This window comes from Diabrotica virgifera, chromosome 2 (genome assembly GCF_917563875.1).
Source record: "Diabrotica virgifera virgifera chromosome 2, PGI_DIABVI_V3a".
Lineage (NCBI taxonomy): Eukaryota > Metazoa > Arthropoda > Insecta > Coleoptera > Chrysomelidae > Diabrotica > Diabrotica virgifera.
Genome location: NC_065444.1, coordinates 185,660,599 through 185,682,502, shown reverse-complemented (window position 1 = coordinate 185,682,502; position 21,904 = coordinate 185,660,599). Strand labels below are relative to the sequence as shown.

The 21,904-nt window shown below is 34.5% G+C and overlaps 1 protein-coding gene across 2 annotated transcripts in view; it reads right to left on the bottom strand.

Moving 5' to 3' along the window:
• Positions 1-1,648: 1,648 nt before the first annotated feature.
• LOC114338983 (coatomer subunit alpha) overlaps positions 1,649-21,904 on the bottom strand; it is a 52,351-nt gene continuing 32,095 nt past the window's right edge. For both annotated transcript variants that reach the window (XM_028289611.2, XM_028289613.2), the window contains exons 9-13: positions 20,263-20,486; positions 17,663-17,942; positions 17,308-17,603; positions 13,286-13,543; positions 1,649-2,159 (exon numbers count right to left, since the gene is read on the bottom strand). In XM_028289611.2, coding sequence (XP_028145412.1) covers positions 1,776-2,159; positions 13,286-13,543; positions 17,308-17,603; positions 17,663-17,942; positions 20,263-20,486 — 1,442 coding nt within the window. In that variant the 3' untranslated portion in view covers positions 1,649-1,775. The remainder of the gene's footprint in view (positions 2,160-13,285; positions 13,544-17,307; positions 17,604-17,662; positions 17,943-20,262; positions 20,487-21,904) is intronic.

Here is a 21,904-nt window from a genome sequence, read left to right as displayed (position 1 = left end):
TCTAAAAGCTTTACTCCATTGCTGTTGCACGCTTTTTCTCCGTGTGGTCCTAGTATCTCCTTATACCTTGGGTTCGCACAGCCTACTCTAGCATTAAAATCGCCTAGGAGATATACCATCCCTCTCGCTCCTTCTCTGGTTTGTGTTAGCTGTTCCCAATACTTTTCTTTGTTCACAATTCTCTCATCTTCGTTTGGTCCATAAGTAACAATAAATGTATTAATCCTGTTGTCTCCGTTCCTTATTTCAACTGACATGATTCTCTCCGATATTGCTTCCCATTCATATATGTTTTCTGCTATTTTCTTGTGAATGATACATCCAACACCAGCAGCTGCCCTGTTGTTCTCTTGTACTCCGCTATATAATAATATGTGTTCGTTATCTAATGTTATGCACCCTTTTCCCTTTTTCTTTGTTTCTGTTATCCCTAGTGGGATCTTAATATAATTTACTATTCCCAATAAAAATAGTAATTTATTTTATGGATTTAAATTAAAATTAGTAATATTGATTTACTTTACACGCATTAAGATTTCAAAAAGTTTTATGTCCAAGCTTAAGAGGGTGGTCTGGCGCCATTGTTTAGATATTAGGTTGGCGCCTTTTTTAGAATTTGGGCTGGCGCCTTTTTTATAATTTGGGTTGGCGCCTTTTTTATGACCCAGTCCGGCCCTGGTCCTGACTATCCTATTTGTTGTCTGTCATTCGGCTTATGTAGTCATTCCATTCTATTCTTCTGTTTCTTACCCAGTTATTAATGTTATGCACCTTGCATCTCCGTCGTATATCTGTACTTCTAGCTCTGTCCCATAGAGTCTTACCATCGATTTTTAGAAGGGTTTTCATCTGGGCTGTTTCGAGCAAATTTTTTGTCCTGTCTGTATTAGGTCGTGTTTCTGCCGCGTATGTCATTACTGGTCTAATGACTGTTTTGTAAATTCTGCCTTTCATTTCTTTTCCGATAATTTTAGTTCTCCATATTGTGTCATTCAGGCAACCTGCGGCTCTGCTTGCTCTATTCACTTGATCTTCCACTTCTGTTTCGAGCCTTCCGTAGCTATATAGTGTGATGCCTAGGTATTTAAACTCCATCACTTGTTCTATTATCTGACCTTCCAGCTCCAATTTACATCTTATTGGATCTGCTGTTATAACCATGCATTTTGTCTTTTGTGAGGAAATTAACATGTTAAATTTTCTGGCGATTATGTTGAATTGGTGCAGCATACGTTGTAAATCATCTTCACTTTTAGAGATTAGTATTGCATCGTTCGCATGGCAGATTATTTTAAGTTGTCGAAACAAAAGTGAATGGGGAAATATTATTCATCGAGTCACTCAGAGTAGTTGAGAATTTTGTATTTACTTTGATTCGAGTTTCGTTTAAAATAATATATATCTCTCCAGCCAATAAAAGACTTATTCTCGATGTTGTCTGCTTTATTTTTCCTACAGACATATATTGTTCCTTATGTTATACTTCAATCTCAGCATAGTACCTTGATGCAAAAGTTATCTTCAAAGATAACTGCCACTTTAAGTAAATAGTAATCTGAGATATTTGTTAACCACTATTTAGACTTTGGAAATCGAACTACATTATTACAGTAGTTCGATATGGTCTATTTCAAATAAAAGAAGTAACTTTAGATTATCAAACATATATTTTTACAAATAAAATAAAATTTATAATAAAACATTATCTCTAACCTGAGAATAAGATCTCAAATATATCAATACTTAATCATTTCCAAATACAAAATGCATTTAACCTATCTAAATTGATGTACACTTATTCTGAGTCCAATACAATCCTTTCCAACTTCAGCTACCCGGCAAACATTGCACAATGTTCCCTTATATTTAGGTAAGTAAGAAGTTCCACACAACGGACACTTTTCTTCGGCTTTTCCTCTATAAATCGGTGTATACGAATGACCACACAGGTTGAAAGGATTATGTTCATCATACTGCATCTGTAATTCATCGGTCAGATTGGTATCACAGGCTTGAATGATCTTTCTAGCTTGTTGAGCTACTTCAGGTCTTGGGCCGAGCTCAAGAAGTCTTTTAGCAAATGATGCTGCTGTTTTGTAATTTTTTAGCTTAAAGAACATATTTAGAGCAGTCCTGAGTGTTAAAATTTGATGTATAGGCTGAAACAAAAAGCAATATTTCAAAAAAATACTCAGTAACGTTAAAAAATATGAAGATTAATATGATAAAATCAAAAAATAAAGAAACATATGAAGAAATATATGCAACTATCAATAAGTACGTGGATAGAAAATTTAGTCACAGCTACCGATGAAACATCAGTAAAAATATTTCCAAAACAGGGCCTGTAAGCCCAGAAACCAGTAGTTTACAAAAAAAAATAAGTTTTGCCTTCCTTGTTAGCGCAATGTTCATTGTTCGTGGAATACTCCAGTGCCTCTTTAAGTAAAAACTCAGAATAAAGATTAAACAGCAGAACACATCCTTGTCTAACTCCCCTCCTAATTTCTACTCCTGCGGGCATGGAACCTTAGACCTAATTCTGACCTTTTGGTTCTCCTTCCGGCCTTTAGTGCTCCTTCAACTTGTTTGTATCTTAAGGTTCTTGTAGATGAAATAGATGTTATTCAAGTAATGCCCCAAGTTTAGTGTATCCTGTGGTATTGGATATTTTCTGCGTATAATAATGTTCTTCTACTGGAACATTGATGAATAATAAGACTACATCAAAGCTAACTAACAAGTGTCCATGTTCGAGAGTAACATCCTTTATACAGTCGATAAAGTGGCTTGCGTTCTTGACGTAAGAGTCCGCTTCCTCTGCTTATGGTTGTAGCTGGTCAGCCAGGATATGGAAACAAACAGCAGAGCATAAATTCAAAATGTGGCTTCGGTAGGTTGACGACACATTTATTTTATGGACACACGGAGAAGAAACACTCAACACATCAATATCCATCTCAAAATACAGTCTACCATGTTGGTTATAAAGTACTATTTTAGTACCCTTAAATATGTTGGTTATAAAGAAAAAATATGGAAGGATGGGATATCCAGTACCTATACCGAAAACCAACCCATACTGACAGACATTTACGCGCAGATTCACACAATCATTCTGCACAATTAAATTCGGTAAAAAAGAATGTATGTGTACTTTGTACGCACGTAAGAAGTTATACTTCTATTATATAATTTCAACGAAATAAATTGACTTAACAGTTACAATACCAAAAATTAACCAAAACTTAACAATACAAAAAAAAGAGAATATGAATAGTCCGGGATTTGAACCCACGATCTCTTGATCTCTGGTCCAATGCTATACCAACCGAGCTATCAAGCCCCGTGCTATTGACGTGTCGGATATAATTACACATCACGGTGACAAATAGATCAAAGTAAAGTATAAAAATAGATATTTTATTATCTTACTCCCGAGGAAGACAAATCCAAAGACACAAAAATTATAATAAATAATACATTTACTAAGAACACTAATATATGCTTTTAATGACTTATTTGCGCTGATACATACATAATTTGAAAGATTATCAACGAACTACATACTGTCTGTCTGCGCATGCGCCAGGGAATTATAAAATTTCACCCTCGATCGTAAAGAAGTATAACTTCATAAAAACCTTAATCACAAGTCTGAAAAACTGACAGATGATGAGCATAACAACGAAGACATGTACAAAATCAAAACAGCCTTAAGAAAAATGGCTCCTCCACGTCTACGATTGCAAAACACAGAAATCTCGAAACTAAATTAGAGACTCAGAACAAGACGAAAAACCAATCGGAAAAACTATACTGTCCTATAGACAAAATCAGCGTAATTCTAAGGAAAAACAAAATACAGACTATACAGTGATGAGTGCGCTAATAACCGGCAAAATAACGTAAAAGACAGAAACCATATTAAGTTGTGAGATAAAAAGAGATGAAACTAGTAGAGGTGGGAAATTTAGATAGAACCCTATAAATTTACGTTATATTGATTGTTCCCCACCTTTAGACGTATCGGACGAGTTTGGCATCTAGCACTGTGACAGGACAGTTTTAATTGACATACTCCTCTGATACATCTAAAGGTGGTAAACAATCAATATAATGTAAATTTATAGGTTTCTACCGCTATATGTCCCACCTCTACTAGTTTCATCCCTCTTTATCTCACAACTTAGGTTCCGTCTTTTGTTATTTTGCCGGTTATTAGCACGCTCATCACTGTATTTAAGACCGACAGGAAAATCGCAACCAGATTACCATCTGCAAAAATAAAAGTTGCGTTGGAAAATCAAAGAGTATACAAGAACACTGCGACAAATAGTACATCGGACAGACCAATAGAAGAAAATAAGTTAGCCGAGAAGAACATCAAAGTGTTATCGAAAGAGAAGACGTCATCCCTAACAGAACATATCATAAACATTGGATATAAAATAAACTTATGGAACAACAATGCTAGGTTATATTGAAAATAGAACCAAACGTGTAATTAGGGAAGCAATCGAAATTGAAAATCATCCGAAAGATTTAAAAACCAGAGATGATGATTATGATATAGCGACCTAGAAATCAGTTCTGCTCTAACACCAGGCAGAAGCAGAATTAATCTGACTTGAGAATGGCGTCAAAACCATGGTTTTTCTAAAAACCAAAACTATTCAATTCGGAGTCAAACTCGAAAAACCATAGAAATCATATATAGCTTCTGCGGAAACTTCAAATCCAATACAGTTATTAATTTCTACGGTGAGAAAATTCTTAGTGAGAACTTAGAAGATATGTTTAATTTTTTATTTTTTAAATTAACCTAGTCTACACCGCGCTTAGAGGGCACGTAAAACCGTCAGTCTCGGCTAGGTTAGTAGTCGTTGACACTAAAACCTGAACCAGAAGGTTACACGAATGGAAGATGTACAATAAGCCAATTGACTACAGTAAGACCGGTTATATCAAACGGCTTCCGAAAAGAAACAGGATAACTATTATTTTCAGCCATGTGTGTCATCGAAAAACTTTTTTAACTATTTCTATAAGACCATGCAAAAAGCGGTACTGTTTTGAGCATCCAGATACGTAAGAAAATTTTTGTGACATACTCAATTACACCACTGATAATTAGTAATAATTATTTATACTGCAATACTCCAGCAGAGATAAAAGAGCGATATCACGGAAGAGATAAAAGGGAGAATCCAGGCAGCAAATAGATGTATGTATAGCCATTACAACACTAATAAATCTAAAAGCCTAATACGAACATCAAAACTCATGATATATGCTTCTTTTCATGAGCATTTTTTAGTGCGTCACAAATGATAGAAAAAAAGGTAAGTCCGTGATAATATACATTTTAGTGACATGACATTTTAGTTAAATCTGACAGTTGTCAAATTTTATTTGCAATTTGGCATAAAAACAAATCAATTCTGTTTATTGCATTTATAAATTGGTATTTTCTTTGATTTGTATAGTCTTATAAATTGTACTGATTATATTCGAAGATATATTATATGATTCGAAAATAATTTTTATTTCGATTATAGCGTCATCTATTGACAACTAGAATAAATGTTATAAATGTTACCGACGAAATGTAATCACCGACGTGCGTTTTTTTCTGTCACATGCAATTTAACGCGTTAGAAAGAAATCGAAAAACTGTGACGCACTGAAAGATCCTCATGAGAAAAAGCATATCACCACCGCCTATGAAAAGTATTAACTCCGAAAAATGCGGTTAAGAGTAAAACAATAAACGCCGCGAAAAATATTATTTTTCTACAACCACTATTCAAAGTGCACTTTTCTGCACGGTTTTATGTTAGCAAACTTGATATTTTCTCACAGTATAAGATATTTGACATTAGTTTGCAGAAAAGTGACGTTTCTGTGCCGCAAAGTGACGTTTCTGTGCCGCAAAGTTCTTTTCTGCACAGTTGACTACCTCATTCCGAGTAACGTTATATTCTGTTTACATCCGTGGACTACCGCATTCTGAGTAACGTTAGGTATATTCTGTTTACATCTGTGGTTAAACTTTAGACAAATATATAACCTATAAGACAATTATTATATTTAACTATAGCATAGAAACTAAATTATGGATGTTACAACTGTTTTATTTTACAATTTTATTCTTATTAAACATTTTATAATTATCAAATAACCAATAAGGATTTAGCAACCTGTGCAAGAGACGTCGAATGAAGTAGGTTTTGTGTAAATCCGTGACTGCATAAATAACTATAATGTCAATAATGTGTAATAATTGTTTAAATTTAAACAAATTAAGGCAGTGCATTAATTTTTTTAACTGATTTCTGTGCAATTTATTTAGGTATAAGGAATTTAAATTGATTAGTAGGTATTAATTAAATACAGTTTAAAATTTATCACATAGGTACCTATTATAATTAATCGTCGTTTGGAAATTGTGATTTTTATTTTTAGGAAAAACTGTGCTTGTAGAAAAAGTATAGTGTGAAACACGTGCAGAAAGGTAATTTCTCACTCGTTTGAATTGCGGCACTCGCTTGCGCTCGTACCGCAACTTTTCAAACTCGTGAGAAATTAGTACATTTCTGCACTTGTTGCACAATATACTATTTTCTACGGCCGTGCTAAAAGAACCACTTTCATGCACGCATTTCGTTTCCGAAATTTGCACTTTCCCGCACGTCGTGCGTGAAAGTAAATTTTCCCGCACGGCGTGCGGGAAAGTAAAATACCTTGTAATATGGCATTATAATATATTATAATACATGCAATAAACTAATATTTAGATATTATTTACTAATTTATTTCAAATTTATCTTATTGTGTTCATGTTTTAATGAAATTAGGGCGATAATTCGATGAAATAAAATTATTTTGACATAATATTTAAAAGTCAGATCAGTAGAAAATTACAATGGTTTTGAATCGTCGTCATGGAAACTACTATCGTCGTCGTGGTAACTCATTATATTGAAAGTTTGGTTTTGACAACCTTGTCAAAGAATTAATTTGTGTATTTTCACTTCTAAATAAAAATTGATATGATTTATTTTTTGTGGCTTTTTTCCAAACGTACGGCCCTAGAAAAAATATTGTTCCTAACTCATGCGGAAAGTGTCTTCCCCGCACTCGACTGCTTGCCCGAACTCGGGTCAAAAGTAATAAATAATAATGGGAAATAATGGTTTTCGTCGGTATTTATTAAGAACTAAATTTTTTTGTCAAAAATATTTTGGGAGTTATAATCTTCGCGGACACGCATATAAAAAAAATTGTATCGCCAACAATTATCAAAGAGTTCTTATTTTCACTGAAAATGTATTAGGAATCACATTAATCATAGGTATACTTCGCGTCATATAAAACTGGTACACTTTTTTTCCCAATGTAAACCTGTGTTCTCACTGGACACAATGGTTCGTGAATCACTTCGTTGTTGCCATCACAGATAATGGAATTACGTTCAAAATGGAATTACGAATAACGTTCAAAAATGTAGGTATAAAGTTTTTTGATAGGTATTATTTTTATCATTAACAACAAAAAAATGTATCTAATAAATTTAACCAGAGAAAGGGGTTGAGTTATTGTCCAAAATGTTTGCAGGATGAAAGGATCTTTAAGGGGGAGTATGGTTTAAAATATTTAATTTTTTTTTATTATTTCCAATAAAAGTGCATACTTTCAAGAATACTCTCTGAAAATGTCAAAATAATCGGAGTAAAATTACCAGAGATACAGCGTGTTGAATATCTCTACCTTCGACTCGCGACTTCGCGCCAGCACGCTTGAGCGTAGTGAGAAACGTTAAACAACTGTTCGCCTTCTCTTTTGTAGATTACTCTCGATTCAAAAAACATATTCCAATGTGCATCACTTTACGATTTGGCAGACAAATAAGAAGATGAAGATGCAGTTATCAAAACTTTAAACGCAGTTTTCTCAAAACTGCTTTTTCAAATGCGGTGGACATTGTAACTGAAAAACTACTCGGCCGATCTACCTGATATTTTGCACAGATTTTCTTGAGACATTTCATGAGGTAACAACGTCGAGATATTTTTCTTTTTTTTTGCTTATTTTTTGTTCAACAATAATAAATCTGTCGATTTTCACAAAATATTTACCAAAAATTTCATTTTTTTGATTTCTGAGTGATACCAAAAATTCAAAAATCATTAAAAATAAAAAACTCGACGTTGTGACATCGTGAAACTCATAAGCTAATTAAATTTTTTGAATTTTTTGTTTCGTATGATCTAGTGACGAGTTCTGATGTCCACCGCAAAATCCATTTTTTTGTGAGCTGCCTGTCAAAATTTGTCACCAATGGCTTACTTTTCAATATTTTGGATTGCATTTTTTTCTAAATATTCTTTTAATTGTACTTAATATGTTTATTTAATTTAAAAATAAAATAATTGTACCATAGCTTCGAAAAAAATTCACAAAAATGTGCTTGATATGTTGATTTCAAACCATACCCCCCCCCCCCTTAAAGAACTCAATAGTTTTGTACTACACTTTACGAGAAACCAATCACACCTCTCGATTTGAAATTAAACATAATATTTAAAGTCATGTCTAGATTTTTTTATTCATCATTATTTTTTAATTGAAATATTTTCAAAAAAAAAACTAAGTTTTTCAACCTAATAAAAATATTTGTAAATTAAATATTTTTAAAAGATTTTTAATTGAAAAACTTTATTGGTCCATTTCCTGGTGACAACCTCCAAGGCTTCTACAATATGCAAGCACATGGATGCTGCAGTGAAGACTAAGGAGAAGGAATTCTACACTATGCAATTCACAACCCCCGTCTGCAGCGTGGTAAAGTTCCAGCGGAAAATGGACCTAGTTACTCTATAGGAGTAATACTAATAAAAATAAAAATGTATACCATTTTTATTCATTCAGTTGCGGTGCGAAACCAAAACTGTCTTAATTTTTACTCAGATCAGAGAGTGCAGCCAGCACTCTTATCGACGATTTCACCTCTTTTTAGAGGTTCATCAGATACTGCATAGGCTGCTTTTCTCTGGCCCAGGTAAAAATCTTCGACATATCCATCTCCCACCGCAACTGACGAGATGGTAGTAGGTGCCTAGTGGCATCTGCTAAATAAAAGACTAAGTTTTTCAACCTAAATTTTATTTTTATTAGGTTGAAAAACTTAGTCTTTTATTTAGCAGATGCCGCTAGGCACCTACTACCATCTCGTCAGTTGCGGTGGGAGATGGATATGTCGAAGATTTTTACCTGGGCCAGAGAAAAGCAGCCTATGCAGTCTCTGATGAACCTCTAAAAAGAGGTGAAATCGTCGATAAGAGTGCTGGCTGCACTCTCTGATCTGAGTAAAAATTAAGACAGTTTTGGTTTCGCACCGCAACTGAATGAATAAAAATGGTATACATTTTTATTTTTATTAGTATTACTCCTATAGAGTAACTAGGTCCATTTTCCGCTGGAACTTTAACACGCTGCAGACGGGGGTTGTGAATTGCATAGTGTAGAATTCCTTCCCCTTAGTCTTCACTGCAGCATCCACGTGCTTGCATATTGTAGAAGCCTTGGAGGTTGTCACCAGGAAATGGGCCAATAAAGTTTTTCAATTAAAAATCTTTTAAAAATATTTAATTTACAAATATTTTTATTAGGTTGAAAAACTTAGTCTTTTATTTAGCAGATGCCGCTAGGCACCTACTACCATCTCGTCAGTTGCGGTGGGAGATGGATATGTCGAAGATTTTTACCTGGGCCAGAGAAAAGCAGCCTATGCAGTCTCTGATGAACCTCTAAAAAGAGGTGAAATCGTCGATAAGAGTGCTGGCTGCACTCTCTGATCTGAGTAAAAATTAAGACAGTTTTGGTTTCGCACCGCAACTGAATGAATAAAAATGGTATACATTTTTATTTTTGAAATATTTTCATAAATTATAATAAATCATGAATCAATGTATGGGTACTTACTTGAGGTGATGGAAAATTACAAAATTAATAGAATTTTTAGGATGCATGTTTAAATAAATGTGACTGACTGTCACTTGCGGTCTGTCGCACAGCCCTGTTTTTGCCTAGTTTGATATAATATTTTCGTTGAATGGGCAACGTTGCCCTAGAAATTAGAATGACACATTTGACAAGATCAATTTACACAACTTGAAAAACATGATTTTCGGTTATAAGAGTTGTACCAGTTTTTTATGACACGAAGTGTACCAACGATATAAGACAGTGATTAGACTGATGCTCATTTATGGGTGCATGACGAGGACGCTTACAAAGACAACGGAAAGAAAACTATAGTGTTTTGAGAGAAAAATCCTCAGAAGAATCTTTAGACCTGATTACGGCCCGAGTACTAATAAATACCGAATGAGAACAAATTCCGATGTCAAGCAGATGCAGTGAGATGACATAAGAACAGCGCTAGCGACATAGTCCAAGAGATTAAGTCGCAACGAACAAGATGAGCAGGTCATATCCATAGACTCCCTAATAATCGCCATGCAAAGCTAATCTGGGAGGAAGCCCCGACAGGAATAAGGCCTTTAGGAAGTCCACGAATGCGATGGAGAGATAACATATGGCCATATTGAGCCCACTGAGCCAACTATCATGGACGACCGTTCGAAATGGAAGCGAGTTGTGCCGTCAGCCAAGACCCACCCCGGGTTGTAGTGCTACGAGAAAAAGAAGAATACTTTAGCATATCAAGCCATCTAAGGCTCGACAGGGAGAGAGTCTCCCAGGAATGAGAATGATGGAATGAGAATGTTATGATTTAAATCTGTTATATAAAGTAAAAGCCAGAGTTAGAATGCAGTATTAGTCTTACACGGCGCGCATGGATCCAGCTCATGTCGGCACAGTGGTATACAACCGTCGGCAATTATTGCGTGCGCGTATATTCCAGTGCTATGATTCTTAAATCCGATCCTAATGCGCCGCTCGGGACAAACCGGCAACGTGGTCGGCCATTCTACGATAAGAAATACAAGAATAAAAAACCGCTAAACGCCGTAAAAATGAGTGGCGCATACAATATTCCAGCTACAAAAGATCTACTATGCAAAACAAAATTCTAGTTTTATTTTAAAAGTTCATAATATTTGCTCAATTTGAAGTAAAACGCGCCACAAAAGAGTAACTTTGATACAGTTTGAATTTTGAAACTCTTTTGTGGCGTGTTTACTTTAAATTTAGCAAATATTATGGAAAAATCTTTTAAAATAAAACTAGAATTTTGTTTTGCATCAAAATGAACATACATTTTTGCGCCACGTAATATTCGTATCAGATCTTTTGTAGCTGGAACATTGTATGCGCCACTCATTTTTACGGCGTTTAGCGGTTTTTTATTCTTGTATCAGGAGTTTTTCAAAGTTATTAATAAATTAAATGTATGAAGTTGAATTCAATGTTTCTCGATTACACGTTAAGCTTTATAAATGGTCGCCTTTGTCGCATTATCTCCCAAATGATCTAGTGTCCATCGAATGTACACTAGATTTTTTTCTATTCGAAATAGATTGAAAAAAATATTGAGATGGTCGGTAAATATACTCGGATTGCCCATTGTCAGATCAAATTTAGCGTCGTAACCACTACAACTACATAAACCATTTCGGGAATAATCGTTAATTGGATTATACTATTGTAGCTTAATAACTTCTAAACGGCTTAACCGATTTTGATCACTAAACATGAGTTTGAAACGTATTGACAAGTAGTATCTGATGCATCTAAGGTCAAGTATAACTAAAGCTATTACAGGAATTATTGAGCTTGAAAAACCGTTTTTTTCCCATAGGAAATAGATTTGATCATACTTATGAAGCCTATAACTTAAAAATTCGAATTTTCCCGGATATGAGGTATACACCGTTAGATTCGTCTAGAGTCCTTTTACAAACGCTCAGTTATTGGCGCAATTCGTAGGTTGAAATTTTGAGTAATTGTCGAAAAACCAAAATTTTCAAAGCTTGTTTTTCAGTTTTTCGGCTATACTGAGCCGTGTGTATGTCTGATCCTGTCGGCTTATACACCATTTAAAAGCATAACTCAACACTATTGATTTTTTGTATTTGTGGTTCTCCTGTCTCTTCTTGAACCGAAGATATATACCCCCAAAAAATATGTCAGTTTGTACCTACTAAGTCCTATAGTTGGCTTATGGTTGGTCAAAATTTAAAAACTACAACGGTTCTGAATCGACCCTGACCTCCTCTTCAAACACAGAAAAAAATATTCAGATCGGTTGAACTTTTCTACACACATACATATCCACAAACATTTTCCCTTTTTTAAATTGAAATTGAGTCATATATCTGAGCTCGGTAACTTTTGAATGGTATAACCGATTTTCAAAATTAGACATGCGTTGAAAAGGTAACGATCAGTACTATTAGAAGCCGCAAAGATAGGACTTAAATTTTCGAAGTTTTGGGGATGAGAACGAAAAACAGACTCTAAATAGGAAGGGCTGTAAAATCCACACCCTTGGACCAAAATGGATGGCTGACATATGAATGGGTGAGTCTTTTCCTGAAGTTTAAGATGGGATTTGGCCCAATTTTCAATTCAGTCAGATTTAGAAAATCGAAAATTTCGTGTATATATAGTGTCGCGTGTAGGGGGGTGTGTGTGTGCGCCACTGAATTGTCCTATTCTATCCGCACTGCCTACTAACTGTGGCTTTTAGTATAGAAACAATACTAATAATAATACATGTTTAGCAATTTTATCTTATTGGGACCGTGCAAGTTCGGCAAAGCGACCTCTATTTCTACGTTCTGTACTTTTATTCGCACTTTTAATTATATTGGCCAATTATATTAGTCCTGGTTGCTGGATAATTGTCAAGGCCATAGTCCAAAAAAATAATAAGAAGAAAAAATAAGATGCAGGTTATGTTATGCAAACGTAAACAATTGTATGTAGTAAATAAAATTAGTTATTAAAATGCAGTACTGCAAGCCAAATACAATTAATTAAATTTACCTTTATATAATAATTGCATATCATATCAATATTGTGGAGCAATATATAATTTTTCTGCTTCAATGACAGAAGGTATGAAATATACGTCAATTTGACAATTTCAATGGACAATATGAATTATTTAAGATAGTTGCAATATTTCTCCGCGACTCGCGCACGGTCGTTTCTCGTTTCCCTTCCAAGTACTTGCACACCGCGAATAAGGTATTTTGTTTCGCTCACGAAAAAGAGAACAAACGATGAAGTGTATAATTTATCCACATACCTGAAGTTTACAATGTGTGAAGTAAGCCGCCATCTCGCATTGACGTTTTTGTTCTTCATGTGAAGCTTTTGGTAAAGTTTTTCTTAAAGTTTCCATCTGAAGACCACAAATGTATTCACTACATATCCTCAACAACTGTTGTGCTTCCGATATTTCTTGTTTATTCTCTACTACTACTAACGTTACTGAGAGAAGAAGAGTTTGAAATTTTTCTATGGCTTCCGTGAATTTGCCTCCTGTAGTGAGTTGATAGCAAGCCTGCAAAAGAATTATCGATTATTTGTACAGGAAAACGTAATTTAATAATGTCAACTTTAAAAAAGATTATAAAAGAATAGATCTGAGTTTTTTCAATTTTTGATCATGATAATATACTACTGAACAAAAAACCCCAGTACATGTTGTAACGATTCAACAATCGGTTTTTTATTTCCATTTAATTTAGAAAGTACCTATTTTATGCAAACCTATATATCAGGGGTGGCCAAACTGTGGCTCGCGAGCCACATGTGGCTCTTTAAAGGATTACTTTTGTGGCTCTCAATAAATGTACCTGAATTACTTTTAATTTTTGTGTTGCAAAATGTCTTAAATTACTGACAGCAAATATAAAAAACTAAGTGTAACATCAGTACTTGTAAAGGAGACCCCTTATCACTGTGGCTGTTCAATTTGGCTTTAGAATATGTAATAAGTAAAATATCATCTCAGCTGACAGGAGGATTTAAGAATCGAGGATCAAAACTATTGTTTGCCTTTGCTGATGATATAGGTGCAATCGTTTATTCTACAAGAGACGTGAGAGAGGTGTTTTGACAACTCGAGGAAGAAACAGGTAGTCTGTGCCTTCGAATAAATGAGGAGAAGACGAAATATATGCTAGTAACCAAAAATCCAAGACAAAGAGTTGGGCAGAATATAACAACTATTAATGACCACAACTTCGAAGTAGTAAAAGAGTTTAAATATACAGGGGGCGGTAATCACAGATCACAACGACATATAAAAAGAGGTCTAAGGGTGTGCTCACTACAGAGACCAAAGGATTGTATCCTCGCTCCGACCCTCGCTCCCTGGTATTTATATTGGTGAATTCTCGCCTTTAAAATGATGTATTTATTTTAAATGCGAGAATTCACCAATATAAATACCAGGGAGCGAGGGTCGGAGCGAGGATACAATCCTTTGGTCTCCCTAGTGAGCACACTGTCAGCAAGGATGGCTGCGTGGAATAGAGCATTATACTCCCTATTATCATTATTAAGATCTATCTGCTAAAAAACAATATAAATTAAAACTGTACATCCAATTATTCCCCCAATTGTTACATATTTAAGAAAGTGAAACATTGACTCTACATCAGAGGGAAATAAATAAGCTGCTGGTATTTGAAAGCAAAGTTCTCAAATGATATTTGATGAATGAATGAATGATATTATTTGTTCCTCAAAGAGATGAAGGGACAGGAGAGTGGAGAAGGTGCCGCAAAGTTGAATTGGTGACTGTGTATGGTAGTGAAAACATCGTCAGACATGTAAAAGCTAAGATAATATAGGCAATTCATGTGGTAGATCAGAGGAAGACAGAGTGTTAAAGACAGTGTTTTTTGAGAGACGATAGAAGATCAGTAGGCCGTCCCAGAAACATATGTAAGGATGATGTAGAATGCACTATATAGAAATAAGCCAACCAAGACACGTTGAATGTTCGAGAAGCACTCCTAAATCATAATTTGGAAGTGCTCATCGTGCTTGTTTATTTCTAATGCATCTTTATTGTGATTATAGTGTAGACAGTTGTGTCTCAGATTAGCGAATCGACTATACCAATACGATGTATCCGCTTTAACATTAATTTTATTTAACATATAAATCTGCCGTTTTTGATTCTCCAACTGACCTCACGATTTTCATACATGTTAGGTATATAATCCATGGGTTTGTCTTGTTATTTCTATATGATCAGGGTGGACTCTTTGAAAACTAATATCTAAAACTACATTTCAACAGGAGAGGAAATTATTTTGAGTGATTACAGTTTGACTAATTTACCTGTAGTCCATTCACTCAAGGTAAAATATTGCAAAACCTCCACATTTTAAAGAACCGTTTGGATTGACATGAAATTTGGCATACCCATAGCATAGCTAACATGTCAAATAAAAAAAAGTGATATTGTGCCGATGTGTGCTTTTGACCTGGGGGTGACTTTCACCCTTTCTTGAGGTGAAAAAACATACGTTCAAAATAAGTCCGGAATTGGATAAACTGGCTAATTCTAAGCAACTTTTGTTCTATAGCGTCTTTTTACTAAGTCAACACTTAGTTTTATTTGCGAGTGAATATGTTCATTTTTCAATAAAAAAAGTTTTTAGACGAATTTCACAAATAGCTCAAAAAGTATTTTATCTAAAAAAATATTCTTAGGAAAAAAATATAGCTTATAAAAAAGTGAAAAAATTGGTGTATATATGAAGTCTCTAGACCCAGTAGAAGCAGAGTTGTAGCTAATAAAAAGTAGGTTTTTATTCGTCAAATTCCAAATACAATATTTCAACGTGGAATAACCAAAAAATCAAACACTTTACGGGGAAACTCATTACAATTTTAAAGTGTTTAAAAAAAGCTTTATTTTTGTTTTTTTTTTAATGTAAATCACTCCCTAATTACTTTGCTTATATATTGTTTAAATGATCTGTAAGTTTCATCGGTTCAAGATGCTTATTTTTGAAAAGGCTGTAGTTAAAATGGCTTGAACGAGTCACTAATCATGAGTGTATGCAAATTTTGAACAGTCATATCTTAACCAATATTTTGTCTTACATTAAAACAAAAAAATCAACATATTCAGAAAAGCAAAAACTACATTTTTTTACTCCTTGAGATTTTTTGTAGCACTGATTATTTTTAAGGTAAAATATTTTTTTCAAAATTAAAAAAAAAATACTTTAAAACCAAATTTAAAACCAAACTCTTTAAACCGATGAAACTTACAGATCATATAAAAAACATAAGGCAAAGTAACTTGTGAAGCGGTAACGATTAAGTTCATTTGGGATGCTAATTAGGGGGTGATATTTACGATTTTTTTACCAAAAAAAACTTTATTTTGAACGTAATTTACTTTTGATGCTAGAAACTTAAAAAAAAACAAAGATATATTCGGTTCGCTAAACTCGAGACACAACTGGCTAGTGATTTTAGTAGGTATTTTTTTTGGTTTTGGCCAATTTTACCAAAATTTGCAAAATTACTAACTATTTAGTAATTATTTTGTTTGCAAATTTTACCAAATTGGCAAAATTACTTACTAAAATCACTAGAAACTTGTGTCTGAGTTTAGCGAACCGACTTTAAAGATATTTTAAACACTTTAAAAAAGTTGTGATGAGTTTTTCCCAAAAAGTGCTTCACTTTTTGGTTATTTCACGTTGCAACATTTGATTTGGAATTTGACGAATAAGAACCTATTTTTCGTTAGCTACAACTCTGCTTCTACTGGGTCTACAGTCTACAGATTTCATAGATATAGCATTTTTTTAACGTTTTTATAAGCTATATTTTTGCTACGAATATTTTTTTCGATAAAATGGTTACTTTTTGAGTTGTGAAAAACCGTCTAAAAACGTGTTTTTTTTTAAATTGAAAAATGAACATATTCGCTCGCAAATAACTCGAAAAGTATTGACTTGGTGAACAAATTCTACTAGTGAACAAGTGGCTTAGAATTAGTCAGTTTATCCAACTCCGGACTTATTTTGAACGTATATTATCTCACCCCCGAGAAGGGGTGAAACTCACCCTCAGGGAAAACGCACACATCGGCACAATATCACTTTCTTATTTGACATGTTAGCCATGTGTATGTCAAGTTTCATGTAAATCCAAGCGGTTCTTTGAAATCTACAGCAAAAACCGTGAGTAAATGGGCTACTGCTCTTTGCATATAGTGAAGATTTGCATGATTTGTACTGAGCTGCCAGTTGCAAACAAACAAGTACAATTAAAATCATAATATGTTACCTGTAATTTGGCGACTAGTTCATTCAATTTCACGCCAGAAGCAGGCAACTGGTTCTTAACATTGGCATCCTTCCAATTTCTCAACGGATAGCTAAATGATGGCGGTATATTTTGCTGCCAAGAATAAACTGTTCTGGAACTGCTATACAAACTAATAAATAAGCTTTCGTATGGTTTAAAATCGACTACTCCTAACTGATCATGAAGCAATCTCGCAGCTGATTCAAATGAACCGGCAGCGATGTGGTCGGCAACTAACTGCGAATTTTTGGTCCATGTAACCAGTGGGGATGGACCTGAAAAAATATATGACGTACAGCAAAAAATTGTGAAATTTCAAAGCATTGACGCTTACCTTGCGTAGGCAAATGAACAAAATTGCCCTCCGCTTCAACAGGAACCGATGGACCTAAATCAGGTATTTCCAATCCTTCATCTTCAACGTCCCAGCCTCCTTCCCCATCACCACCACCTGCAGCAGCTTCAGCTTTCTTCTCTTCTGGATCCAGCTCCAGTTCGTCGTCGTCTCCCCAACCTGGTGCCTCTTCCATTCCCATATCGGCCACAGGTTCCGCCATAAGAGATTTCATGTTAGCAGAAGCTGTAGCAACTGCGGCCGTATTTTCGAAAAAGCCCTGTAAATAACAATAGAGCAAGTTAAATTTTTTTGTTAAACTACCAAAAACTCTTAATCGTGAATACAACGCATAAAGGACTAGCAAGGTTTTGAAACTGTTTTCTTTTAGCATGTTTAATTTAGTATTATGTTTATATAATGGGATTGAGCTACAATTAAATTAAAAAGACAATTGAGGTTTGAACTTTGGAAATTACCAAATATGTCTCTCCCACGCGCAAACGGCAAAGGACCAGGATGTAGACTTGCCAAGATAACACTAAGAAACCATAGGAAGTCAGCATGAGAAAAGTACTTGAGAATGACCAGGAAAAACCTACCCTTGACAGTTGGATTTTTAACTGGCGATTGTCAACTGTCACGGTCCCAGGCTGGCCCTGTCAACACCAGAAGCTTCTGTCTACGAACTGTTTGAGACCCCTTTTTTTGCAGAGCGTTCTTTAGACGTTCGACTAGATCAGCCTTTTTCCCAGTAGTGTCCATTTCTCTCTCTTCTAATTCGTTGCGTAGCTCCTTAACGAGCAGGTCAGTAATTTTCTGCTTATGTTGTGAAGACATGGTCACACACTTTATTTATTACGAATTATATTTAGTTATTATTAAAGATTCCACACTGTATTTAAACCGAGTTTATATTCTGTATTATTATCCACTTCTGACCCAATGTTACAAAACTGACTTTATGCGGTTGACTTTGCTATTTTATTATTTATGTTTTTAGGCACTACTGTTTAATCTTAAATGACTTTATTTATTTTTAATAACTTACATCTAAACAAGAAGTAAAACACTGAATTTATTATTAAAATAAACCAAAGACTTATTTGATAATGTTTTATTTATAAAACGTACAATTAACACTTAATTTAACTACAACACTAATAAAACACATAAACTAAGAATTCTCACGCGTCATTTATAATAACTTATCTAATAGAAGTAATTTATTTAGTTACGATACAAAAACAACTGACTCTCCCTAATTCAAATGCACCTTTTTATATCTTGTTACAATGTTCCAGAATAAGAAAGATTATTTCGGAAGAATTCTTACAATACAAACATCCTATTCTAGAATAACAATCGAAAGGTTATTTACACAAACTACATTTTCTAGAACAAAAAGAAACATCGAGGTGTGTACCTGTTAAAAAGGTCCCCCTTTTAAACACATAAATCAAATTCAGTAAACAAAAAGGGGTCTCAGACAGTTCGTCGCCAGAAGCTTCTGGTGTTGACAGGGCCGGCCTGGGACCGTGACACAACTAAGTAAACCCTTCCACACACTGGGGCTAGTGGACACACCTCTGTGCAGAAAGTGTGAACGAGATGATGAAACTGTCGAGCATATCGTATGTGAATATCAGAATTATCGTCAATACGAGAGTATGCGTTTGGCGAGCCTAGGCTTAGACCTGCAGACATAGGGGAGATGTCCCCTGGTGATTTGTCCACCTTCCTGGAAATGGCAGGACGGACGATGAGCTGGGAGCTCATTGTCGGACGGACAATGAGCTAACGACGACAACCCCCTGATAGGATGCACAATGCGTCAATTGTGGCCTAAGTGCTGTGGGACCACAGCCCACTCCCTACTCTACAGATACAGATAGGTTTCAACTTATGTGTACTTTCCATGCAAATGAAATTTTGGAAAACATTCTCCATTGAACACGATCATTCTCTGAAGATAAAGTACAAGCAACTATTGTTACTTTGGTGATTTGATTTGTTATAATTATATTTTGTATTGTTACTTTAATATTTTGTTTTATTCTTTATAGCTGTTTTGCCGATTTTTTTACTATTACTATTATTTGTTCAATGTATCATTTATAATGTACATTCGTAATGTTTTATGTACAATTGGGCGGTACCATAAATAAATAAACAAAAAAATGTTCGAATAAAAAAGTCATTGGAAGATGTCAAAAAAGACTTTGATGGTGATGCAGACAGTTGTCGCCTTTCTATGAAAGTTGAAGGTGTTACTTAAGGTACTAGATACTTATCAAAAGTTATATAATAAAATTTTTTTCTCGCATTATTGTAATTCAAATGTATAATACAAACATGAACATTCTCATTCGATGGGCTCATAATGGCTCTGAAACATTCGTCAGTGGACTGGTTTATCAGCAGATGCATTATTACATGCCGCGCAAGATCGAGAACGATATCGGCAAATTGTCATGGAAGCTACCCACGCCTAAAATTTGGCACAGTACTTAAAGAAGAAGAATACAAACATTTTCAAAAAAGTACAAACCATTCCATCAAGTTTTGAGACTACCCAACAAAAAAATTAGTCTACTTACCCTACTAACTGTCAACAAAGGCCAATTGGATTCTGCTTGTTGAATTGGAGGAGGTGGCTTCAAAAATTTTGCATTTGGATCTACATCTGGAAAACCTTTCTTTTCTCCAATTTGTTCCTTCAGCTGTTCAGCTTCATCTACCATTCCGTGAGTAGCAGCTGTCAAGTAGGCCAAAGAAAGTTGATTGGAAGCCTTCAAAATTTTAACACGCTCTTCAAGATCACCTAAAGAAAAAATGAAGTAAAAATTTGTCGTCTAAATAAAGTACGGGTAAAAATATTCAAGTAGAGGTTAGCATTCAAGTCTGTTTTTCATTTCTTCATTTCTGAATCACGACACACGACAGTTAAAACACGGATGATCTAATCGAGGTGGAGATAGATCAACAAAAAATCAAGCACACAAATATATAAAAATACCTGCGAACAGTAATAAATAACAGAGAAAGCATCAAGGACGATCTCAATAACAGACTAAAGAGTACAGGAAAACTATTCCTGGTTCTAACTAAATAGAGGATTCCTCAACAACAAAAAGATATCAAGGAAAACAAAAATGACAATATATGAATAATATATAGGCCAATATTAACATATGGAGCACAAATATGGATCTTAAACACAAGACACCAAAGTACAGAATGATAGGGGCAAAAATGACAGACAGACTCAGAAATGAAGATATAAGAAACAGACTTAAAATCAAACCGCTACTTGACACAATAAAGGAGAAAAAGTTAGCATGGTTCGTTCATTTAACACGAATGGATAGTAACAGGCAAGTGAAAAAGTGTGGGAAGCTAAATCAATCTGTAAAAACAGAAGAGGTACACCAATAAAAGAATGGAGCTGCGACATAACAGATATATTACAAAATAAGGGCAAATCTTGGCAAGAAACTGCACAAACGCCGAAAGAACAGAAAAGAATTTAGAAAATTAATCAAAAGCTACACTGATCGGCACCAAAAACGGGCACCGCAAAAAATGGATCATTTTTGATGTCTCGTATCTCCTAAACCTTAAGAAATTTTTTTAATATGTTATAGCTTTATTCTTTAACAATATCGCTGTAATAATAATGTTGCTAAACAGGTAAATTTTGCATTGTATACCGGGTGTACGAATCAAACTGTGTTTTTCCTCAAAGTTTGCAACACCCTGTGGAATATTCCAGCATTTATAAATACTGAAATGAAAACCCAACTATAGCCTCGGATTTTCTTAACATTTTGTTTTTTGATTAATTTGCTTATGTTGGATAATACAAAAGTTAGGTACTTTAACAACTAGCCATGTTCTTTATCAGTACAGGGTGTTTCTAAATAAGTGCGACAAACTTTAAAGGGTAATTCTGCATTAAAAAATAATTACAGTTTGCTTTGTAATCGTATGTCCGCAAATGCTTCGTTTCCGAAATACGAAATGTTGAATTATTCTCACAAACTGACCATTTATTTATTAAAGTTTGTCGCACTAATTTAGAAACACCCTGTACTGATGAAGAACATGGCTAGTTGTTAAAGTACCTAACTTTTGTATTATCCAACATATGCGAATGAATAAAAAAACAGAATGTTAAGAAAACCAAGGCTATAGTTGGGTTTTCATTTCAGTATTTGATAAATGCTGGGATATTCCACA